This window comes from Drosophila guanche, unplaced genomic scaffold (genome assembly GCF_900245975.1).
Source record: "Drosophila guanche unplaced genomic scaffold, DGUA_6, whole genome shotgun sequence".
Taxonomy (NCBI): Eukaryota; Metazoa; Arthropoda; class Insecta; order Diptera; family Drosophilidae; genus Drosophila; species Drosophila guanche.
The window spans coordinates 3050690-3075641 of record NW_022995749.1 but is presented as its reverse complement, the minus strand read 5'-3'; the positions used below and the strand labels follow the sequence as shown (position 1 = coordinate 3075641).

Here is a 24952-nt window from a genome sequence, read left to right as displayed (position 1 = left end):
TTTAGGTTAATTAGAGTTTCCGCTCCCACAAGTGCAGAGTATCCATTTTTCATAGTTTATCCACGGATAATACATTTTGTTTACATTATAAAATAATTGCTTTAAACTGCTGTCATAATCATCAGCACTTCCTTTTGTCTATACCCAACATCGACACGAATGCAAATATACCCATACGCCATGCCCTTTTAGCCTTCGTACACGCATTGCCGGTGCAAAGGGTCAAAAGTTTCATTCGCACAGACAAAACGGCATTCAATATTTATACGAGTATTGATTGCAGTCAAAGTAACGTTCTCCTTGTGCGCCTGAAGTGTAATGCCAATATCGCATGTTTTGCCATTTGTTTGTACCATGATAAATTGCCAGATAGAAAACAGGGAAAAACTCACATCTCGGAAGCCCCACCCCTCGTGCTACGCCTCCCCAAAAACTCAAACCAATTGGCTAATTTGTTCATTCGTTTTTCTCCTGCAGGTGGGACGCTCCTCAGAGTCCCCAATTGATTTTGTTGTGATGGATACGCTGCCGGGCGATAAGAAGGATGCCAAGGTGATGCAGAGCACAATCTCCCGGTTTGCGTGCCGCATTCTGGTCAATCGGTGTGAGCCTGCCAAGTCGAGAATATTTGCCGCCGGCTTCGATTCAAGCAGAAATATATTCCTTGGGGTAAGTGTTTGTGTTTGCACACACCAGTCGATAGATAACTAATGAGATTTCCATTTTTTGCAACCAGGAAAAGGCAACCAAGTGGCAGGATAATGTGGAAATCGATGGCCTAACCACAAACGGTGTTCTGATCATGCATCCCAAAGGATCCTTCTGTGGCGGCAATGCCAAATGCGGCCTCTGGCGTGAATGTTCCGTGGGTGGGGATGTCTTTAGCCTGCGCGAATCGCGTTCTGCCCAGCAAAAGGGTCAACCGGTAAGTTTTACTGCGCATTTCACATCACATGTGTATTCCTGATTAATCTGTGACTTCTGTGTGCACTTGTAGGTCTATGATGAATGCAACATCTTGCAGGATGGCACACTTATTGATCTCTGCGGTGCCACGCTGCTATGGCGCTCCGCCGAGGGCTTGCAACACTCGCCGGTGAGTAGAATCACTGAGAGTCCATGCCAGAGGGTTTATTTACAATTATAACGATTTTCTTTTGCAGACCAAACACGATTTGGAGAAACTTATCGATGCCATCAATGCCGGTCGTCCACAGTGCCCGGTGGGCCTCAACACGCTGGTCATACCACGCAAAGTAAACATTAGTGATCAGGTGAATCAGCCTTATGTGTACTTAAACTGCGGCCATGTACAGGGTAAGTGTCCAGTCTCTTCATGCGTTCCACATAACTAATTATCTCTCTCTATCTCTATCTGTTTGCAGGTCATCACGACTGGGGTCAGGATGAGAACACTGGCGCTCGACGTTGTCCCATGTGCCTGGAGCTGGGTCCCGTTGTCACCCTCTGCATGGGCCTGGAGCCAGCCTTCTATGTGGATGTGGGTGCCCCAACGTATGCATTCAATCCATGCGGACACATGGCGACTGAGAAAACTGTCAAGTGAGAGCGAAAGAGATTCTTATTGATCGCACTTTGATTCTACTAATGATTTCGATTATATTGCAGATACTGGGCTAATGTTGAGATACCGCACGGCACCAATGGCTTTCAGGCTGTTTGTCCCTTCTGTGCGACGCCGTTGGATGGCGCGACTGGCTACATTAAATTAATATTCCAGGATAATCTAGATTAAATATACGTATACATAAATATAATTATATAAATGAAAATGATAAATGATAAACAATTGTATTTACGTCTATATAGATATTTGTAGTAATTGAACGATGTCCAAGTTTGAAGCAGGCATTAAAACTAGGCTTTATTTATTACCATTAATTAATATTTAAAATGCAAATCAGAAAACGGAAACTGAAACTGAAACTGAAACATATTTCTGCTAACTGAAAACAACTGAATTGAATAAGCAGCAAAGCGAAGCAAAAGATTTGAATTTTGTACTTGCATTTGCTGTGATTGCTAGCAACTCTGATTACCGATTATGTGTTTCTTGATTAGTTTCGACTGCTGCTGCTCTTCAATTGCTGGATTATGTTTGACCAATCATTATAGCAAAACCGTTTCCCACCCCTTCAAATTGCATGTTCAACTTTGATGTTTGTATAAATTAATTTGAACTAATTGAGGCAGCGATCAGCAACTAGCAAACAGGAGAAAGCACTTGCATAAGTTGTCATAATGGAGCATAGGAAAAGCATATGAATGTAAATCGCAGATATATAAGCAACATTAATTGTGTATAATTGTGTAAAAAACAAAAAACAAAATAGAAAGCAAACAAGTTCGAAAATGTAATCGTTAAAACCAATTATTCTCAAATCCAACCATAAGCAGCAACACACCCCAACACACACACATTTATGTATTTCTCACCAAATCTAGAGCTTACATTTAGCAAGGGGTGGGTTCATTCCACTGCAGTGGATGTCCCCAAAAACAATTATAAGCCAGCATTTGACTAGATCGAAGTGCTAGGTGCGGTAAAGCATATTCTAAATAGCATATAACAACATGTACAGTTTCAAAACTCTGTCAAAAAGTATAACAAAAAGAAACAAAACGCAACGCATTTAGTATGACCCCAAATGAACTCACACAAGCATGTATGCATGTGTGCGTTGGTTTATTCTTTCATTTTCTGCCCAAATCGCATTATGCATTACTATTTTAATTAATCTTACATCTTATTATTATGTATTACGATTATTTGTATTATTATTATTATTATTTTGTATGCATTAACACTCTTGTGTGTTCATTGAGTGTTGCGCCGCAGCATTGCGCTAACAAAAAACGAGAAACAAACAAAACAAAACCAACAACAAAATAGTTTATAATAAATACAAAATGTAAAATAACTTTCTAGCAATACACACATACACGATAAACAAAAAATCACGAGTGTACTTATATTTATTTTTGTGTGGGAAAGCATCATCAATTGTGGGCAGTGCAATTGAATTCCATAAATGTATAATGTATGACTGATCTGATGTCTTTAAATGATTCAAGAAACCATAAGATTGTTTTTCTAGGGAAAAAGTATACTCTAAATTTAGGAATGACACCTCAAATTTCACTTTCACTATCGACGAAATTATACATTTTTCTGTCCATCCTTGTAGCATGCGCAATATAATGAACCATAAATGCCGTTAAGGCTGTCATCCGCTCAGCTTGCCAATAGCTTTATATCTATAAGAAAGAGACTGCAATGAGACGCCTTCTGCATTTTACATATACTAAGCCTTAAGGTCCAAACCAGATGTAATTTCTTACAGCATAGCTCGCCATTATCATGCATATTAAGGTATATGGACGCATAAAAACACTTTTGTTGTTAGCTAGCGACGAAGTGCTAAAAACAGTAACGGTGAGATCAAAAATTGGTTGCTTTGCCAAATTTACCGTCCGTTTTCAACCGGGTTCTTCAGGCGCCGCAGCGAATGTGATGTCAATGAAACTTTCGAAAGAAAGACTGTTTCAAAAATTGTCATGAATGGGATTTGAGCTCATGCCACCTTAAACGAGACAAATGTCATTTCTTCGCCTGCACTTCCTACCAATTGTTTCTATGTTCATATTTATTATTTATGTCGGGACGGCGCGAACGCCATTCCCGGCTACCAAAAATTACACGCACGAGTTATTCACATTAGGAATAATCGCAGAGGTCAACTCAGCCGAAGTGCAATGGCCAAGCCTCACTCCGGAGGAACCGCCTTCGTGATCACGGTTCACCTCTACGCCAGGTAAGTATGCTTTTCTGCGCTCGGCATTAAACTTTCGTTGCTCGCACGACTAGAACCAGTTGGGAATTCTATGTCATTGAAAGTTGTATGAAGTCTGAAACTGACAAACAACCCCCAGAGGTATAAGACGCAACGAATGTTGATGTCAGCTGTTTTGGACACGAGTTCAAACCCCACGCATGACAACAAATGTTATAAGATTATTTCTAATTTTGTTTTCTGATTTTAAATATTTTGATGTTTTGTTTTTGTTTATCTTGAGAAGGTGGAAAACAACTTCTTTTTTTCCATAAAATAACCTAATATAATAGATTTTTAAAATAATGGTTGCGGACACGTTGTCCGCAATTTTTGTTGTTTGGTAATCAGTGCTGCAAAATGAACCAGGGACTATCGATGGGAAACAGGCATATCGAGCTGATGTCTGACAACAGCTCGCAACCATGAAACGGAGGGATGATAGAACGCAAAGCAGAATTTTACATAAATAGCACCACTTTTAGTCCGGTCGGAGATTCTATGTATTTAAATACGGCAGAAAGAGGTACTTGAACCGGTCTACCAAATTTTGGGGGTTCGATTTGGACTCGAAATTAGAAAAGTAGGTGTTTGGAAGCGCTGTTTTACAACTTCGGGCGACAATATTCCTTGGCACGGCCCTGATTCGGAGGTTCTCAACTAGGGAGTACGAGTGGTCCGGCCACTGTCGATGTATCTCAGCACCCCAAGGCCAGGAGGATACTTGTTGGCCCTACATCTGCTAATCTTGTAGTCCTTTGACAAAAGTATATCCACATGCCAAGATATTGGGTTCAGTTTCATTACACATTTTCTTTTATAATATTTATAAAAAGAAAAGATAATAACTGCCGTCAAGAGACAATCGTCAGACAGTGCTAAAAGTCATAATACAAATGTACGTATATACTACATACTATTTATGTACTGTCAAAATTCTATAGAGTTCTTTGGGGATGTACGATAATGCTAATAATTCCCAAGTGGTTCTGACCATGGCACTAAGGAAACCCCTGAACATAGCTGAGGAAAGCATACTTACCTGGCGTAGAGGTTAACCGTGATCACCAAGGCGTGTTCCTCCGGAGTGAGGCTTGGCCATTGCACTGCGGCTGAGTTGACCTCTGCGATTATTCCTAATGTGAATAACTCGTGCGTGTAATTTTTGGTAGCCGGGAATGGCGTTCGCGCCGTCCCGACATGAATAATAAATAAACACTACAGTCTAGAAAATAATTTATTTAGCTATAAGATGTTGTATGTGTGGTTGGAATACTACGAATGCTTATCGGCCGGTCCTATAGCTATTGCAACATCTCACAATGTTCCCCCTCGTTTCTTTTCAACTTTCACCACTAACCAAATCACGCTAATATTTGTTGCTGTTTTTCGAAAGTTTATTTGACTTTTTGCAAGAACTTAAGAGCTAAAAGTGATATTTTCATCAAATCAGAAGGTTCGTACCGTGTTCGCCATCATGCCTCACAGACACACCGCTTACAACTTGAAGTACTTGGTGTAGTAGTCACGGAAGAAGGTGTAGTCGAAGTGGCCGTAGTTGGTGTAGCCCTTGTACTTGTAGTAGGGCTCCATGGTGTCGGTGTGGAAGATGGTGACATCCTTGAAGTACATGTTGGGCACGAAGAATTCGTACTCATCGATGTCGCGGTCGAAGGGATAGCCGAAGGGCATGCTGTCGACGAAGCGGGCGCCGGATCCAATGCCGCAGGAGTAGGTGTAGTCAAAGGTGGAGAACTGCTCGTGGCTGGGGGCGTTGTATGGCATCACCATGAAGAACATCTGCATGGGCATACCCTTCTTCCAGCCCATGGGCAGGACCAGGCGGTCGGGGAAGCCGCAGTGGGGCTCGCTGATGTCCAGAGGGAAGTCGTACTTGCCATCGAAGGCCATCATCACGTAGTAGTACAGCTCGGTGTAGGTGGTGCGATCCTTGACGGTCCAGTAGAAGTCGTTGGACTTGCGGGTGATGACATTGCTGCCAGCCTTCAGGTCGTAGTAGAACTCATCGACTTCCATGAAGTTCATGCGGTTCTCGGTGAGGGAAATCATCTTGCCGAACTCATCGAACTTGGGGCCCAGGAAGGCGCGCACCACAACCTTCTCGACCTTGTCGGACTCGATGGTGTAGGTGTAGGTGAAGGGCTTGTGGTTCAGGCGCATCTGGCGGGCATACAGAGACTTGTCCCAGACGAACTTGCCGTCGTGGAAGACCATCTTGTCGTTCAGCATGTTGGTCACATCGAAGTCAACCAGATCGAAGTAGGTGGTCAGATCGCTGACCTCCACGTGCTTCATGGTCACGCCGGGCATCAGGAGCTGCTCCTTGGTGTACTTGGGCAGGTAGTGCATGAACTTGAAGTAGATCGAGGCGATCGACTTGTAGAACATGTAGTACATGGGGTCGCGCATCATGGTCTCGAAGTTCAGCATCACGTTGGGGTACACCTCCATCTGGTGGTAGTCGGCATCGGCGAAGTACATATGGGCCAGCATGTACCAGAACTGGTAGAACATCTTGTCCATGGAGTCGATGTTGCCCTGCATCATGTTGCCAATGAACTCGATGGACTCGGGTTTGCGCAAGTCGATCATGTGTCCGTCCATTGTCTTGTAGTATCCCAGCTCAATGATGTCCTGGATGCGCTTCATGAAGCCGGTGATCTTGTCCAGCATTTCGAAGTTTCCGTACGTCTCCATGTCGTAGTAGTTCTTGCGGTAGCTGTAGCCAATGCCGTTGTAGTAGATCATCTGGGGATCGTAGCCCATCTCGATCTGGTGGTACCACGAGAACTCGGGAATGTCGCCGAAGCCGTGCGACAGACGCTCCATGTAGTAGCGGGTGAGCAGCTGGTGGACATTGTACAGCCACCATTCGCCGCGGCGGTCGTTCTTCAGATCGAAGGTGGTGCCGTCGAGGAAGAAGGAGTAGTCCATGTTGAGGTAGTACCAGTATGCGTTCCAGCCCAGATCCTCGGTGAAGTAGGACAGCTTCGATTCCTCGTTGTAGAGATCGAGGTCGCGGGTGTAGTCGACGGGCATCCACCAGACCTTGACGTCCTTCATCATGGCCAGCCACTTGGTGTCCTGGTTGAATTCGTAGATGTTCTCGCGGAGAATGTACTTGTCCTCGCTGTACCAGTGCTCGCCCAGACCCATCAGCTTCCACCACTGCCACATCTTGAAGTCCTTCATGTACATGTAGTCGCCGTATTGGTACATGTTGCCGTGCTCATGGCCCTTGAAGTAGACATCCAGGTACTCCTTCTCGTACATGGTCGTCTTCATCCACATCTCGTAGTCGAACTTCTCAGCCTCGTACACGAACTTGCTGTTGAAGAAGAACTGCGGGAAGATCTCGTAAATGGAGGGCAGCATCAGGCCGTGGAAGTCCTCGCGGTGGATGACAGCCAGGGTGAGGGCGTAGACGAACATTCCCTCGTTCACATGCATGCGGGCCCAGGCCACGTTGTGCATGAACGTCTCCCAGTCCTTGGCATAGTAGAAGAAGTTGAAGAGACCGCGCGCCTGCTTGGCATGAGACTTCACCAGCTGGCCGAAGAACTCGCCCTTGGGCAGCAGCGAGTGCATCTTGTAGGCCTCGAAGAACTTCTTCATGTACAGATCGTAGTGCTGTGGGGAATACATTTTTCGATGGCATTAGAAATTCAATTGGAGACTGGTCTGTGGAGGGAACACTCACAGTGTAGTAGGACTCATCGAAATAGAATTTCTCGCCCAGCTTGATGATATCCTCGAACATCAGGGGATCCTCGATGCGGTAGACCACCTCGAAGAGGAACTTTTGCTTCATGAGGAATCCCTTGTCGGCGATCTTAACCTCATGCGTTTGGTGGAAACTGGCCGCGGCGACCAGGCCCAGGCAGGCCAGCAATGCAATGGCAATCTTCATCTTGACGACTCCTTCAACCACACTCAACTTTCAACTGCTCCGGATTAGACACACTGAATGGATCCAATGCCTAAAGACTGTTGCCTTTCTCCAGCCATTGCCGCTGCTTATATACCCCGCTGCCAGTCGCAGCAGCAGCCAATATCTGACAAGACGTCGCGAATCAATGATGATATCAGTCCAGTGCAGTTCAGTGCAAGGTCAGGGTCGGCAAGTGTATCTCAGGTGGTCAGACCATCTGTCTCAAGCAATCTTGGGCTGCTTGGACAGCGCAGCTGTCGTCAGCGCTGCGGACTGTTCCTTATCAATCACACCAACGCTGCCCAGTACCAGACCCCAGTTTGTCGCCAAGGGGCATCTGCAGTTGCAATCATGAAAGCCATTAATCCGGGTGCCACGAGCCAAAAATAAACTAGATGCAACTTTGTTGTTTGAGCTATTTATTGGGTAGAATATTCGTGAGCTGTAGCCAAGTCAATCCAAGCCAAGGCGCTACCAGCCACAATTTGGCAGCTTCCAGGGGATCTTTAACGATTTATCAACATTAACATTTCAAAATGGTTTGGTTTCAGTGAGTGATTCGTTTTCTTGTTCTTTATTTTGATTTTATTTGTAGTTTGTAATGAAAGTAATTCTCTTAGTTAATGCAGAAAAATGTTGCTATCTAAGTAAGTAGATGTTAAGTTATAATCGACATGGAAATTTGTATATTTACTTGGGATATTCTTCTTTGTCTTTGTCTTTTCTCTTGATTTATTTGAATGTTTAATTGAATGTGTTTGTATGTATATGCGTATGTACTATATTTGAATATAAATGTATGAATTTATTTATAAAGTATTTGATTCGCTTATCTCCCGTTTCGCTATGGCTATGGCTATCGCTCTTCATTTCTTTCCTTCTTTATTGGACTCTTGTGCGCTTAGCTGCTTTAACTATACAAAAATCAATTGAACTCACAAATCATGCCCCCAGCCCAACGCTAATTTCAATATCAAAACTCCTTTGACACTCCAAAATGTATCTCGTCTCATGGGAATTTTCCAAGTACTCTCAGAGTGGGGTAAAAAAACGTCAAAGCATTGCCGTACACAATGCACAACAGAAACTTAACAAACATTAGTGTCCACTATTATTAATACACTCATACTTTTAAGAAAAGTTACTTCATTTACGATTTATGCTATTATATAAGTTTGATTCAAAATGGGTTCGTTCTTGCCATATGCATCTCTGCTTATCTGCTTCTATGGAGTCCAAACATGCTCGTTTGCATCAGTTTTCAGTTAATAATAATAATACATTTAATGCCATGCTTGTCCGTTTCCTACGGGTATTGTCGCACTTCTTTCATAGTTGGGAGTTTCCTTGAATATTTTCTGCCTTAACATTATAAAACATAAGCACACACATGGCCCTTCCTCCGGTAAACATAGTGTATTGTCATGTATTTACGTGTGTATATCTTGCTTATATAAAAACACCAATTATGCAAATATAGTTTAAAAAGTTACGCGAAAACCATCCGATAACAAAAACTGTATCCCAAAGAGGGCGTGCCTGGAGAGGGACTTAATACATTTGTGTGTGTGTGTGATTTACAGATCATCTAATATTGTTACAAGAAGCACCACAGTAGTTAGTAGCATTAAATAACATAGTTGTCCCTCTTTGTTCTTCGCTCTTTAGCTCTCTCAGTACATTTAAATAGTGTAAAATTATTGTATTGTCCACTCCACAACGCTTTCCTCAAAAGTTCACATATCTGTAGAGTTTTTTTATTGTCATACAAATTGCATTTGCCTTGCCTCTGCCTTTGCCTTTTCTTAATTCTTATATAAGATGTTTAGTATATTAATTATAATTCCTATTGTACACTGCCCATGGGCGTCAGTTGCGGGCCCAGCTAAGGTTTATTCGATTTTATTACCATCTTCATGTTTGCATTACAATTTATTGTCATTGTGTCGCGTAATTATTGTCGGCTTTCTGGATTCTTCGCAATTTAGTTGCTGTTGTAGTTCGTAGTTTCTATCAAAATTACAATTTTACGGTACTAGAGATGTAGATGTATAAGTAAATTTAATAAGTATACATGTAAAAAAGTAGAATTCCATACTCGTAAATTTACAAAAAGGTTTCTCTCCCTTCCTTCTATTCCCATCAACCGCACAGGAGCGGCACTTCCACTCTCTATGCCCGGAATTACAGTGGACACTCTCACGCATGCACACATAATTTCAACAGTTTTACATCTTATGAATTATTATCGAGATATGTTTTTCAGATGATATTAGCCTGGTTGTGAGTGTCGCCCAATGGCCCACAAATGCCCAACAGACAAGGCTCCGGGTTTGCTTATGGAATCAGGACTAATAGAAGGGAAGAAAACCATAGGGCAGAGGGATATGTAAAGTGTTCTGGGATATGTGGGAGACCTTGTCTGTCGATCATTTTGAAGTTGAACTCTAATTTCTACCAATTAACTGGCTGTGGCCAGAACACTATCAGGCAAGTACATGGCCAGTCCCAAGAAGGCGTGTCGCAACCAGACTAAGGACTGTTGAAATTATGTAGACCAGGAGGCCCCGACTGACAACCGAACCACCCGATGCACCCATGTCCACCACGTTGATCTTCCAGCCCAGATTGTTGTGGGTGAAGCACTGCAAAAGGGGAAGAGTGTCATTATGCACCACGAAATGTCAGACTGAGGCACCAACCTGATAGTACAGCTGATCGGGAGCATTCATGGGCACCGTCCAGTTAAGATAGCCCGGCTCTCCGTCCTCGCACTTGAAGACCAACGTTTTGACATACTCCTCAAAGCTCTCGATCTCCGCTGAACGATCAACGGTCAGATGTTCCCACTCGCAGTAGCGTCCAGCTGAAAGAGGAAACCAGGATGAGGGATGGAGAATAATGGAAGAGCATGAAGGATCACCCACCGGCTGTTGGTATGGCATTGCCATCCTCGTCGTACTCCACACCGGCGTAGGCCTTTTGTTTACGCGCCTCCAGACCCATCTTCTGGCCCAGGCCGCCCTCCGGGGAGTCCGTGATGTAGAATGGATGATATCTGTTGTGTTAAAAGAAGGGAATCCTTAGTGGAAGTACATCCAAGCAAAGCGATGAGTGCACTCACCTAGCTGGCTGGGCGGGATCGCTGCCGCCTTCGATGACAAACTCGTAGTTCAGGCCACGCTCCACTGTGATCTCAGGTATCAGCAGATCGTTCACATACCAGGCAATGCCCCACGAGGGCACACCCGTGATGGCCGTATAGCCTCGCTTGCCACCCGTCGGCCCAATGCTGGCACGGAACTTCCTGACACCTTCGATCTTACGCGTGGGCCATGGCCTGGGTCCGCTCTCGTCCTTCACCTCGTACAGCGAACTCTTGCAGGAATGGTCGTTCTGGAAAGCGCCCCCAAAGCTGAAGCACAATTACTCTTTGGCTGAACATTCGGGACTTACCCGAGCGGAGAAGTTGATGCGAATGTCCTCCTGGTTGTGGTCACTGGCGGTGTGCGAGTGGGCATTGGCCTCCTTGCGGGCATTGAGCGGTCCAATGGCAGCAATAACGGACACCTCGCGGTCAATGGGTATGGCCGCGTCATAGATGACTTCGTTCGTCTGCAGCAGACGCTTGTACCGAATGCTGGTCACTCCGTTCTTACGATCCCCGCTCACTGGAAAGTAGAGGTTTAATAAGAGACTTGCCCAGCCAGCAGATGTTGCACTCTCAGTCACTTACACACATGCACATCATTGCGAGCTCCAATGCGCTCATCGGGACAGGCGCCGCGCTGACCATCGCACTGGGACAAGTCGGAGATGAAGTAATCCTCGGCGCGGAACACACGGGCATTGGTGTCGTAGAAGGCCACCACCACATCGGACTGGGACATCTGAGCACGCCCGTTGGCACCCGAGAGGCCAAAGGCCATGTACTGATCCTCCGTGATGCGGCCGAATAGTTCGATCTGCAGATACTCACCCTGCAGCTCCCACTTCACCTGCAGCTTGTTGGGCAGGATCTCGCGGCAATTGCTGTACACGGGCCTGGGCGTGGTCGTGGTCTGCAATGGGGACAAAGGGGACAAAGGGGAGAGAGTTAGAGGAGCGGCACGGGGCGTGGGGCAGGCATGCATGAGGCTAAGTCTAGTACTCACGGGTGAATACCACCATGGAGGCTAATGCGGCGAGCATAGGTCAGAGAGATATACATTATGAATTTTGGTGCAAATGAGTAAATGCTAGCAGATGGATCGGTCCACAACTGTCTCCATAGATCTATGGACACTTCCACTCGATCCCACACTCACCGTGATCTTTGTCTGGCCCAGGGCTGGCGGCACATCCATGTCCCGCGGTATGTAAACGTGTCCAAAGTTGTGCCTGTACTCCACACACCACACGGCCAGCCAGTCAATGTCGTAGACGGTTAGACTGCCCGGCAGCTGAATCTCAATATCCTCGCCCTGATAGCCCCGCAGCGGTTCCAGGGATCCCACCTCATTTGGCACCTGAAGTACATATATTTGAAATGGGAGAATGTCCAGCTCTAGAGCCTCGCTGAGTCACCACTGACCTTTATGCCCATGATGTTGGGTTCGCTGCCGTTGCCCACCCAGAAGTAGGCATCGGGTCCGGCGCCATCGTAGTGTAGGTTCGGTCTGCGATGGGGCAAAAGCAGGGAAAGTGTCAACCACATTTGGAGACATGTAAATGCAGTAATGAGTGAGAGCTTACATGTAGAAGGTCTTGGCATCGAGCACGCTGATGTTGCTGGACCGCAGCCCATGGGCCAGACGCTTGAACTCGGGCAGTACCCGCGGCTTGGGTATATCCAGATTAGGTGGAATGAATACCTCACCAAAATCAACCTGCAAGCAATTTTGTGTTAGTAAATTATATTTGACAAGGCAATTTAAAGAATATTTAGGGTAAAGATTTATATTTTATCCACAGACAGCTGATTTTCCATTCCCTTTTCCGTTCAAGGCGTGGCATGGCCACTTGGAATCCTCTTCCTAATGCATTTTGTTTTGAACTATGCAGAAGGAACTCTACATTACAACTACATGACATCTACATATGATCTACATTTGCTAAGCAAACAAACAAACATTTTGTTGTACATTTGTACATAATGTATGTTAATGTATGCATCTGTGTGGGGCTTTACGACACACACATAGACACAGACACAGACACAGCCCGTACCCCTCACCCTAAGCCCCACGAACCCCATGAACCACTACACACAAACAAACACAAAAAACTGGGCATGCGCGCTCAAAACTCCACAAACAAAACTCGCCCATACAGACGCCAAAACACACACAGACACAGAAGGATACACAAGGACACCCACACACACAGACAAACTAACCCCAATGTGGATGGGATGCCGCTGTGTGGGTGTGTGGCAGCCAGCCCCCAAGAAGTTTTTTGGCTGTCAGTCAATGGAAAGAAGCGTAGCACCCACCCACAGGTACAGAGAGAGCGAGTGAGAGAGAGAGAGAGAGACTGACAGAGAGAGCGATAGCGGAACAGATACAAATTGGGGCACCCTGTATTCCATACGAGTGTGTACATAGCAGGGAGTGTGTTAGTGTTTGTGTGTGGGTGAGAGAGTGTGTCTGTATTTTATATGCAACCACTTGAGTTAATCAAAAATGTCTGCTGTAATTTATTTTACTACGGCCGCCATCTTTTATTCGACCGAGCAGCAGCAGCAGCAGCAGCAGCAGCAGCAAACTCCAGCCCCAAAAAGGCTCCAACGGGCACCCAAGGAAATCGAGTCAAAGAGTTTTGTTAGCAATTTACAGCATTTTATTTGAGAATGCATTTTCTATAACCATTTTTTCCGTTCGGGCAGAGTACAACAAACGAAATGCGCTCCGTGGCAAAGGCAAACATTACTTGGCGTGGGGGAGATGGGAGGCCAGAGGAGAGCTGGCCAATAGATTTGCATATGCAGCAGAGTAATTAGAATCTAAAACTCGAATGAAAGCAAAGTTTCCACTTGCCCGGACGGCCTGACCCATATTAAAATCTGCACAATGCCCCAACAAAAGCGGAAAGACTAGCGAGATTCAGCAGCAAATATATGGCTGGATGCCCTAAGAAAGGATATTCAAAGACAGACACACAAAGGATAAGTGGCTTGTCTGGGCAAACCCAACGTCCATTAGCAAGATTATTAGGACCAAATCGAAGGAGAGGCGGGCAAAATCTTTTTCCCACTGTGCTGCAGTTAAATTACAAAAATGTAATTACAAAAACAAAGTAAGGCTAGAGCCCGGCTAAATACACACATAAATCTAGGAGGATGGCGCGTGCCATCTTAAACAGTAAAAAAAAACCAATTTCGAAAAGGAAGGATAAGAGGAGAGAGCGGAGAAGTAAAAGGACTCACCGTGAAGCGCCTGCACCACACTGACAGCCAGCGAATGTCCTTAATCCTTTTGCCCATGGGTAAGCGCAGTATGATGTCCGTTTTGTTGTGGGCCTGCAAAATGGGTGGATCTCTGTGGGTGGAAGAGCAAAAGAGAGAACAAAATAATAGACGAAAGATTAAATATTGTAGGGGCTCAGTCTCTCTGTTGGCAGATATTTAAAGTTTATTAGAAATGAAATCTGAAACTGAGCTCAACCCAATTTAAGGGATACAGCCATGGGGCACGCCTTTAGTTTGTGTTTGCACTAGTTGTACGATTCGGATTGATGTGAAGACTGCTTGGAAAGTGCAACACTTCATTACGTACTGAATCCACAGCCAATTAGGTGGCATGTCCCACAGCTGTGGTGGAGCGGAATCATTAAATGTAAAGCAAAAACCACACGACGGAACGCACGACAAACCACAAACATTTCGCATTTTCACATACAGATTCGCATTATTTATGCAGCGCACTCTGACAAAGATTTATGACTAATGCAACGAAGCGAGGCATTACACACGATGCTTCGATGCCGCTTACAACTTTTTGCATTGCGCTCAAAGCTTTGGCCAATTAGCGACTCTTTTTTTTGGGCATCTATCATCGTGCAGCTGTGGGAGCATCTGATGATGCCTTGGCATACTCGCAGGAAATTATCGTAATTAACAAAAGACGATCTTGTATCATCCATCTGTCATTTGTGTATGAAACTTCAGTCTCAGACACATGGTGGGAAGGGAGTCTTCATAATCAACTTGATGTCTAAGTATGCCAATCCCAAGGGGGTTGCCTTTGGCTGTCTTCATGGCTGGTGGCTGGACATCCATCAGCAAGTGCACAGCCAGCCATGCAGCTTGATTCAGTGAGATTGTCGAGGGTGCTTGGTGGGGTTGACGATCGATGGGACTGGGACAAGTGTCAGTCGGTTAGTCAGTCAGTCACGAAAAGGTCGCTGTCTAATGAATGTCAGGACAGGGCACGCTAGCCGCATTAGACACGGCTAAGCACTTAGCCAACACCCTTGAAATGACGTTGACAGCGGGTCAGAGGTTCAGAGGTTCATGTCCCTGTCCCTGTACAGACTCCCAATTCCAGCAACAGTTGCAGTCCTCTAATGAGCCAAAACAAATTGAATGGTTCTATGTCAACAGACCATCAAATGTATCACAGATATGTACATAAATACCAACCCCCATCTGTCTTTCCCTGTCCCTCAGTGTCTCGAGTGTCTCCAGTGTATCGAAGGAGCAGTTTTCTTCGACTTCTGTTTGCTTTCGATTCCTGCTTCCATTACTGTTTCCGTATGGCAAATATGTTTGCTGCTTTATTTGATTTGCTTGTCCTTTCCCCTTGTCCACGAAGCCGGCAAGAGCCTCTGCAAGTTCGACATTTATTGATGCACTTAGACCTCACACACAGACAAAATCCATCCATTCATCGATTTTATTCTGTTTGCTCTCATGACGCCTGCCAATAGGGGAAGCCTCTGTGCGCTTTCACCCAATTAGTTGGAAATTCACAATTCCAAAAGGAAGAAGGCTTTGCGAGCAACGAGGACCTGCCATTCCATATTTCTGTGTGCCCCTCTGCCCCTAAGCCCAATTCGGAATTTCAAATGTTCAGCAGCTCCGTGATGGTAAAGTTTTTTCAACTTGTTGCTGCTAATCCTGCTGACTCTCTCGCTTTGCATTCGCCTGGTAAACAAAACGCACAACAATTGCCAGCATTTTGCGGACAATAAAACGCGCCAACTCAGCAGACAAAAGCAAACCATCCAATCATCCCGTCACAGAGCCCCATCCCATCCACCCAGTCAACCCCACACCGCAGACCTCACACACAGGCACACACACAAAGACCGGTGGGGGAAACCACCACCAAAAATATTCAAAAATTATTATGAATATTTTATGTTTCCGTGACGAAGCCCCTGCGCTCCCACTTCCACTTGTCGCTTGTGTCGGCGACAGACCACGAACAGATGAGTCCCGGCAACGACTACTCAATTAAATTTATAATAAAGTGCAGCGTGGGTGGAATTCTGTGAGGAGGAGGCTTTGGCTTGTGTTTTTGGGGGCATTAATCATCCAAGCAGCAAACAAGAATTAGCAAAGCATTTTTGCTGAGAACAGCATAAACAGAGAGAGGAATATCCACCTTTAAAGGACATTATTTGATGAGTAATACTTACTATTTTGTGCAGCATTTTTCGCTCAATTTCAATTTGCCTTCCCACCGTCTGAGCTGTGAAATGCGTTGCCTACTTTCGAGCGCGCATACGAACTGACAGCAACAGGCGAAACTACTTGAAGACTGAGAGGAGTGGTGGGGTAGGTAGGCTGGGTCTCTGAGCAGGGATATGCGGCTGTGGGTATTGCGAGCAACTTTTTGTTGCTTAATCGAGTTAAAGCCATTTGCCACATCATTCGCTGGGCAGAATCAGAATCGGAGTCGGCAAGTCGACAGCCCAAAACAGTTTTTCGTGTTGTCAGTGTTGATTAACACAATGAGTGATGGGTACAGGGGGTACAGCGGATAACGGGGTGGGGGTACAACTGCTCGCTAACGACACTGACAATGAAGGACAAAACTAAAACTCATTTTGCTACTTTGCTGTTGCTTTTTGCATGCAGCAAATTTTAATGAAATCTGCATAAATCAGCATTAAGCGAAAAGGCAGGCACGAAGGTGGGGAGTAAAAGGGTGCCGTGCCCCCCATGCAGCGGAGATGCAAAAGTGAACAACAGCCAGAGGGCAGGCGGAGGGGTTGGACGAGTGGCGTGGCGGCGTCATCCTCCCCCATTGTCATGGTAACGGGCGTTAATCAGCACGGCGTCGCTTTTATGCTTCTCAAAAAATTCTAATTTAATTACTTATGCTCGATGCATCCATTGTGACACATTCCCCACTTGGCAGCGTCCCAACCCCCCAACCCATCTCTCTCTCTCTCTCTCCATGCAAGGCAAAGCGAGCGTGAACACAGAAAGAAGTGAGCAGCAAGGAAGCTGCAGCAGGACCCGGCCATTGGCAGCCCTTCAAAGGGGAAAGCCCGCCAGAAACAGTTGGGATAATTAAAGTTGATTGGCATGCCCGAGAAGCTTAGCAAGAAGCCAACTGAGGCGCTGTCACTTGCCATTCTGCTTGCTTTCGTCAGCAGGTGGGTGCCACAAAAAGAGGTGAGGGTGAAGCTTTGGGGACAGGCTGCCAATCAGTTGCATCTATCAATTATCGCACGACGAGTCCATCAGAATCATTAGACATAATAAACGGGCACAATTTGTTGGAAATACAGCGCCACATAATACAGCAATCATCATCATCAACATCATGCCGTGCATGCCTCTCCTTCCTCTTTGCCAATGTCAGAAGGTGCACCCGGTAATGTACTCCGCGCACTCTGCCCCAGAGTGGACGGAGGGGGAGGGTGGGTAATGTGTCTGAAAGCGTAAAAGCGTGCAATCGCTGCGGCGTTCCGGGCTTCCACTTTCACCCCCAGCCACAGCCACAGTCCCAGCTCCAGCTCCAGTCCCAGTCCCAGTTCCAGTCCCAGCCCCTGACACACACACAATGTAGCGCTTCGTGATGTGCGGGCGGGGAACAGCAATGCGGAAGTGGAGGATGAGATGGAAATGGAAATGGAGGCGATGCCATCGTTGTACATTGAACTAATAAAGCCCGGCACGTGGCATCAACAATGAAACGCATTAAAGTCGATTACAATATGAATGTTTTTTGGGGGGACGAGCACCGCATAGCCTGGGTCTTGAGTTGCTGGGCTCTGAGTTGTGAATTTGGTTTGGTTTGGTTTGCTTTGGTGTTATGCCTGCCATATACACATCATCAAACATCATCAAAAGCAAAGGATTCACATACCACTTTGAGCCGGGAAACCGCGCTGAACAGCTTTCATTTTTTGCTTGCGAATGGGGAAAATCCAACGCGTAAACATCCAACTCTTAGATACATTTATTTATGTATTTTTTTGTGGTACTGAACTGGGTAAGGAGCCTGCGCAGTGGCTTGGTGTATTTTTTGGCTCGATTATTCTCCCCACGATACGTTCTGTTATTCTTTGGCATTGACAAAATATATACCCATGCAAAGCACACGCCAAAAGCGGTGTAGAAAAAAAGGGAATCGAATATCTGGCGATGCCGATGGAGGGATTATATTATGTTGGATATAGTTTTTGTGGGAAGAAACACAGAATAAAGGCATTGGAATAAAAGAATACCTGAATAAGGTTTTGGATTAGACTTTAGGACTCTCTATTTACCCTGTTCCCTGCGAACTTTTGTCTTTTTGGTCTTTAACTATGGCTGCCTTGCCTTTGTCTAACCCTCTCCATATGCACCTCCACTTTTAAGCCATGCAAATCAAATACAAAATTCACCCGAGGCATGTTTTCTTTTGACGCACCTGACAAAATGTCAATGACGAGTGGGGGGCCGGCCACTTCACCTTTGCCTTGGGCTTGGGGAATGTTCACGTATGGGTTGAAGCGAGCACGCGGCAGGCTTAGTTTGCTGCTGAATTGTTCGTGATAATGAAATATGCAATGCTCAATGGCTAAGCAGCAGGCAAATGACGTCAAATTGTGTGCGTGTCACGGCATTGGCAGCGGATCAGCCGAGGACTAGGACTAAGGCGGAGGCCAAGAGCGGCTTAGTGTGCTCAAGTGGCAAGGAGAGGAGCGCAAGGAGACAGCGGCTGGCAAGGTATAGTAAGTAGTTGAGCGGCTTAACCTTGTGGCGACTCAAAGTAAATAGTGGCAAGAAAGTGAAGGAAGAGCCTGCTAGCTTTAGCTAACTTGCCCCTCCTTTTTTCCTGCTGTCTTGCGGCTTTTATTGTTTGCTGTTGCGGCGGCAGCTATGACTGTGGCTGTGGCTGGGATTGCTGCCTCCACAAGCTCGCATGACCACAAATCTAACGTAAAGAAATAAATGAGTTTTTCACATTAGGAGGCAACGAAGCGACGCCAACAACATCAACATTCACATCTCACATCCCACAGCCACAACAAGAGCAGCGACAATGGATCTGGGAAGGAGAAAGGGGCACAAACGGGCACAAACGGGCGGGAGAGATGAAAAATGTTTTTTAATTTTTGAAAGTGGTTTCATTGTCAGCCGTGCGTAACGTAAAGTCAGCAAGGATACATGGCCCACACACACACACACACACACGGACACACACGGACACACACGGACACCCAGACACTCCGAGTAGGAAATGGCCTGACGCGCCTGAGTAGCCAGGACATCAGCATCCACAGCTGGAGCAACAGCCCCGACACGGTCTGGGGTCCTGGCCATCAATGGAAAAACCGAAACCCCCGCTATGGGTTGTACTCACACGCCCGTGTACTCCTCCGGATAGGGTATGATGTAGCCATCGGGGCTGGGGCGCGGCGTCTTGCCCACCCAGAAGAAGGCGTCCGGTCCGGTGCCGTCGTAGGCGAACGACTTGACGAACATCGTTGACTCATCCACGGCATAGATGTGACCCTGTACACAAAAGTAACGTAATATTTAACATAATATCATCATCATAGCTGGGATGTTCTAAGGACATGGACGTACCTTGATGCCATGCGCAAAGTTCGTAAAATCTCCGATGTAGCGGCCATAGTAGGGCTCTGGCGGTGCTCGTCTGGCAGCTATGGATGAGAGAGAGAGAGGAGGAGACTTTTTGTTAGTTGTAGTGAAATTTAATTTAAACAAACTTTCAGTGCAGTTTCAGGTGCACGCGTACAGATTTATGTGCAAGTAGTTGCTGCCTTTGATTCAACGGATTCATAATCCGCAAGAAATTTCCTAGACACGAACAAAGGGAGCTGAAGCTGCTGTGTACAAATTAATCCACGGCCAGAGCAGAGAGCTTTGCCATACAAAAAGTTTCAACCCACCTCCGGGGGGAACTGCTGCTGCTGCTGCTTCTCCCTCTGATGCTGATGATGATGATGATGACGAACTGGCTCAGTAGTCAGTCAACTCTGTTTGCAATCCTCTTGACAAGTCCCCGGGGAAATTGCTGCCATACCATGCCCATACCCAGTGGGATTTGGGCTTCAAAATTGATTGAAAACCATGAAATATATTGAAATTCAATGCTAAGACTGACTCTGCAGCGTAGCGAACTCCGCTGCCGGCTAAACAATGCAAATGTATGCCAAATGTTTAAACAGAAGCCAGCAGTCAATGGTGGAGGAGCCTCGCCTCGCAAGGTGGCTCTGGCAAATCCTCTCGTTGCAATCTCAGTTTGTGCAAGTTCCAGCAAATGATTCGATATTAAATCCTGATGCCGTCAGCTCAACCCAAGGGTGGCTCAGTCCCTGAGTTGTTGCCAGGGTATTTCCCAGAATGTCTCAATTGCTGACGGTGGCCAGGACAACCAGAGAGAAGAGCCCGTGTACCCTTACCCGTAGCCATAGCCATAATATGAATTAAATCAACTAATGCGTGCATTAATCTCCAAAGTCTTTGGACCGCCGCTCCAATATAGAGCACGTGGCCCCATGAAATATACGTGCTCGAGGATATTTATACAAAGTGATGACGAGCACGTTGACATCCTGCCTCCCACCCAGAGCAGCAGAGACAACCATCCCATCTATCCACAATGAAGTGAGCCAGGCTCCAGGCAGCCGGCACACGACCGCTGATGATGGTTGTTGTTAATAATGTTTGGTAGCTGCTCAGCTCTCTTCGACGGGGATGTACACTGGAAGGTGGAGAGTGGCAAGCCAGCAAATAATAGTCAATGGCCATGTCTATCTTTCTGGCTGGCTGAGTGGTTGTGTCTGTCTGACGCGGCGTCTTCGTCTACAGCTGAGCCGCACAGATATTTCGTCATTGAAAGTGATAAGATTTTTCACAGCCGATAAAAAGAGGGAGGCAAACGTCGATGACGTTGCCAGGTGGAGAGTGGGGATTTCTTTTTGACTTGTTGCCAGGCTGGCAAAGGGAAAATTGATTGGCAAACGAAACGGACACACCGAGAGAGCAAAGCAGATGGAAACACGACCCACATGGCGTGACATTTTCAGTCATTCCCAAATGAATTTACTCGGCATTTGTCCAGGGATAGCAGGCGCAGAATCACCCAGGCAACCATTCGATGTTCCTCGGGTACAGAAAACAATAAACGTTTTCAATCTACTAATCGCATTTAAGTGCAGGCAGATCCCTCTGACGACACATAAGCTCTATAAATGAACGGGTTGCCAGGGGTACTTAGCAGGGGATGACACCCAGGCCGATTCCGAGACCGTACCCAAAGTCCAGGCCTAAATCTGCATGCATGCTGGCTGCAAAAGGGTTGCCCCTGGCCACATTCCTTTTAGACAAGTGCGTAACCGAATGGAGAATACTCAGGGTGAAGTCAGCGGCTGGGTGACCACAGGCAACCAGCGATTTTGCCACGACAATGATTGACTCTCACTGTACACCAAATATTTGCTTTTCGTTGGAGGCAATAAGGAGTGGGATTATTGGACTTGATCTTGAAATGTATTATTTATGTCGGGACGGCGCGAACGCCATTCCCGGCTACCAAAAATTACACGCACGAGTTATTCACATTAGGAATAATCGCAGAGGTCAACTCAGCCGAAGTGCAATGGCCGAGCCTCACTCCGGAGGAACACGCCTTGGTGATCACGGTTAACCTCTACGTCAGGTAAGTATGCCTTTCCCAGCTCAGCATTGGGGTTTCGACTTACCAGCAGCTAGAAGCAGTTGGGAATTATATTATAGAGTAGGAGCTGCTGGAGGTTGAGAATTTTCAGGTAGCCGTGAGGCAATTTCCAGTCTAGAGGGATAGGTACCTCAGTCTAATGATGTTATAACTGCCACGAGTAGCTCTTTGTATAATCTTCATATTTATTTCGTTTATTTACTCTGCTCGGCGACATCAAAGGAACAAATGATAATTAAATTCGCACTAATCTGGCCGTAATTTATTTTATCACATGCCCATCTTCGACTTTGACGTCGTCATCAGCATCAGCATCAGCATCAGCCATCCGCATGCAGCCTTAACATCATCATCATTCGTATCCTCGTTGGGGGAGGTTCGGTTCTGGTACGCACGCACGACCACACCAGACCCAGGACACACGAAATTCCAAATCAAATTTTCATTTACTTCCGAGATAGACTCCACCCGAGAGCAGAGCAAAGGAATGGAAAGGAGCGGAACGGAACGGAGCGGAAAGCAGGTCGCCCCTTGCCGGCGGGTTCATTGGTTGGCCGCCCAACCTCATTAAAGCTGGCAAATATTCCTCCCCAGGAATGTTGTCCTGTACCCTTCTGACAGGGGATGTTGCCGGTATTCTTTCTGCATCTGTATTTGTCTTTGCGAGAGCGTGTGTGTGTGTGTGTGTGTGTGTGTGTGTTTCTGTGTGTGGGGATGGAGGGCAAATCGAATAAAATTTAGCTGACTCAATAAAAATCAAAAAGCGTTAATGCTAACGATATGACTTTAACCTGAAACCGAGTAAATTGTTGCTTGTGTCAAAGCCAAAAAAGGGGGAGTCCTCTCTTGTCCCCTTGCTACCCCGCCACCCATCTTTATCCGCATTTGGGCGGAAAGACGGCAGGATATGGCAACTGGAAGCAATATTGCACCGTAATCTGACAGCGACAATTTTTTCTCCGAGCTCAGCCAGGACTCGGAGAACTCCTTTCTTGGCAAACGGCGGGAGCTGAGCTGGACTGGGCCCCAAGACTTGGCAAGGAAGCGAAAGCGTTTAATAAATGATGATAAATAAATAGGAAAACGCGGAAAAGGAGGCTGGACGAAGGAACGAACAAAAACTAAACAAGGGCCGCTAATGAATGGAATGGGCCCGCCCTGAAGTGAATCACCTCCCAAATGATCGATGAAGAATGGAACCAGAAACCTCTTCTCTGGTACTTGGAATACAGACATTTGTTCCAATTACATACCATTGCTTTCCCTTTTAATGGGAGTAATTTATCAAATCGAATGATACCAAATATATCTTTCATCTCATGTGCTATGGATCCATCGACCGTGATCTTCGTCTCCGACAGAGAAATTAAGAGTCGTTTTTAGCTAAGCACAGACTTTTAAGCGATGAAAAAATATAGGAGCAAATCTACTGAGTGCATATGGGTCCGAATTGTCACGAGTAGCACGGAATGTCTGATTCTTCGAGAGTTTTGCAGATGAGTAAATTTATTATTTATGTCGGGACGGCGCGAACGCCATTCCCGGCTACCAAAAATTACACGCACGAGTTATTCACATTAGGAATAATCGCAGAGGTCAACTCAGCCGAAGTGCAATGGCCGAGCCTCACTCCGGAGGAACACGCCTTGGTGATCACGGTTAACCTCTACGCCAGGTAAGTATGCTCTTCTCAGCTATATTCGGGGGTTTCCTTAGTGCCATGGTCAGAACCAGTTGGGAATTATAGTGCACGGCAACTTGTCTCGTACGCGGTGTCACCTAAAGTATGCAACAAAAAATGTTCAACAACTGAATGGATGGGAATGGGAATATGTGAACGTTTGGCCAGGAGAGCATCCCTTTTATTTTGTTACAGCACAAGACATGAAGGACATTGAAATCCTCCCGCGCATTATCTGCTTCATGGTAAGCCCGGCACTCTTGGGAGATTTGTAAGCGACACGCTGTGCTGTCGCCACCGCCCTCCCTGAGACGCGCGCTCAGACGGAGGCGTAGCCGCTCAGCTGGAAATCATTGGCGCAACTCGCATTTATATTTATTTCAATTTTATGACTTCATGTTAGCCGAAACCTAGCCACAAACGAAATGAAACTCAAATATGTACACAAAGTTTCAATGTGGCTGATGTGCGGGGGAATGTGGGAAGGTGAAGGGGTCGCGGGCGGGGCGGCTTAGTCGCGAGTGCATCAGAGTGTGGGTAGCGTAGGGGTGGAGTGGGTGATGAAGTGGGTGGGCCGGGAAGCAATGTGTAAATCCAGCGCAGAGATTAGAACATTTTGCGCGCCAACATCAGAGAGAATTATTTGTCCGAGATGGATGGGGGCCAGAGGCGTGGCACATTTGCACCCAACATAAACCCACACAGGCATTGTGCGGTCTCTCTTTCACTCCCCTGCTGTGTATCTCTCTCTCTCACTCTCTCTGACTCCAGTTGGTGGTGGTTCATGTGTATGCAACCACAGATTTGATTGTGGACTCCGGACTCTAACTCCTGCTTCCACTTTAGCTTGTGGAGCATTTTGTATACATTTAATACCTTAGTCCGTGGCAGCAGCAGCTTGGAATGGGAAATGGGAAATGGGAGATCTTCCTGCGCGGCACGCTTGAGCTAATTTAATCGCTGCAAATTGCTCGACAATCTGCAAGGCATTAGAACTACTCCCCACACACACAAACACACACGTGAAATCCGAGTGCCCACCAACTGAGGGGCAGATATTTGGCCATGGATAGCCCTGGCTGGGTGCGTGGCTGGTTGCTGGTTGCTGGTTGCTGGTGTGAACAAGATTACATAGCCATGGATACGCCAGAGCTCGGAGATGGAAAACAAAGTTTGTTTTCTGTTGACTGCAAACATGCGATAAGCTTGTTAAAAACTGCACTCCCCCCCCCCCCCCCCCCAACCCTCCACCCACAAAAGGGAAAAGAATTACACTACACACAACAACACACAACAATACTAAAAAAACAACCCAAAAAAAAACAGACACACAAAG

General features: G+C 46.2%; 3 protein-coding genes and 4 non-coding genes across 8 annotated transcripts in view; 2 read left to right on the top strand and 5 right to left on the bottom strand.

The window, feature by feature from the left end:
• LOC117585007 (protein pellino) overlaps nt 1–2626 on the top strand; it is a 33879-nt gene extending 31253 nt beyond the window's left edge. The window contains exons 5-10 of the mRNA XM_034274246.1: nt 478–669; nt 737–925; nt 998–1096; nt 1164–1317; nt 1386–1563; nt 1630–2626. Of these exons, the coding sequence (XP_034130137.1) occupies nt 478–669; nt 737–925; nt 998–1096; nt 1164–1317; nt 1386–1563; nt 1630–1756 (939 nt within the window). The 3' untranslated portion in view covers nt 1757–2626. The remainder of the gene's footprint in view (nt 1–477; nt 670–736; nt 926–997; nt 1097–1163; nt 1318–1385; nt 1564–1629) is intronic.
• Nucleotides 2627–3679: 1053 nt separating this feature from the next.
• Nucleotides 3680–3844, bottom strand: LOC117585873. Its single transcript, XR_004573955.1, has one exon. It is a non-coding gene; the product is annotated as a U1 spliceosomal RNA (small nuclear RNA).
• A 1044-nt stretch (nt 3845–4888) lies between these two features.
• LOC117585877 lies at nt 4889–5054 on the top strand. Its single transcript, XR_004573958.1, has one exon. It is a non-coding gene; the product is annotated as a U1 spliceosomal RNA (small nuclear RNA).
• Nucleotides 5055–5229: 175 nt separating this feature from the next.
• Nucleotides 5230–7874, bottom strand: LOC117584932 (larval serum protein 1 beta chain). Its single transcript, XM_034274091.1, has 2 exons — nt 7576–7874; nt 5230–7505 (listed from the first exon to the last, which is right to left on the bottom strand). The coding sequence occupies exons 1-2, from the start codon at nt 7783–7785 to the stop codon at nt 5352–5354; spliced, it is 2364 nt and encodes a 787-aa protein (XP_034129982.1). The 5' UTR covers nt 7786–7874; the 3' UTR covers nt 5230–5351.
• A 1227-nt stretch (nt 7875–9101) lies between these two features.
• Nucleotides 9102–24952, bottom strand: part of LOC117584933 (protein Skeletor, isoforms B/C) — a 20015-nt gene continuing 4164 nt past the window's right edge. The window contains exons 2-14 of one of the 2 annotated variants that reach the window (XM_034274092.1): nt 19820–19896; nt 19593–19744; nt 14213–14324; nt 12541–12674; nt 12380–12464; nt 12114–12314; nt 11961–11981; nt 11543–11867; nt 11263–11477; nt 10931–11202; nt 10734–10864; nt 10509–10672; nt 9102–10451 (exon numbers count right to left, since the gene is read on the bottom strand). In XM_034274092.1, the coding sequence (XP_034129983.1) occupies nt 10293–10451; nt 10509–10672; nt 10734–10864; nt 10931–11202; nt 11263–11477; nt 11543–11867; nt 11961–11981; nt 12114–12314; nt 12380–12464; nt 12541–12674; nt 14213–14324; nt 19593–19744; nt 19820–19896 (2048 nt within the window). In that variant the 3' untranslated portion in view covers nt 9102–10292. The remainder of the gene's footprint in view (nt 10452–10508; nt 10673–10733; nt 10865–10930; nt 11203–11262; nt 11478–11542; nt 11868–11960; nt 11982–12113; nt 12315–12379; nt 12465–12540; nt 12675–14212; nt 14325–19592; nt 19745–19819; nt 19897–24952) is intronic. The other variant, XM_034274093.1, reaches the window with a different exon arrangement.
• LOC117585874 lies at nt 21760–21925 on the bottom strand. Its single transcript, XR_004573956.1, has one exon. It is a non-coding gene; the product is annotated as a U1 spliceosomal RNA (small nuclear RNA).
• On the bottom strand, nt 23453–23618 carry LOC117585875. Its single transcript, XR_004573957.1, has one exon. It is a non-coding gene; the product is annotated as a U1 spliceosomal RNA (small nuclear RNA).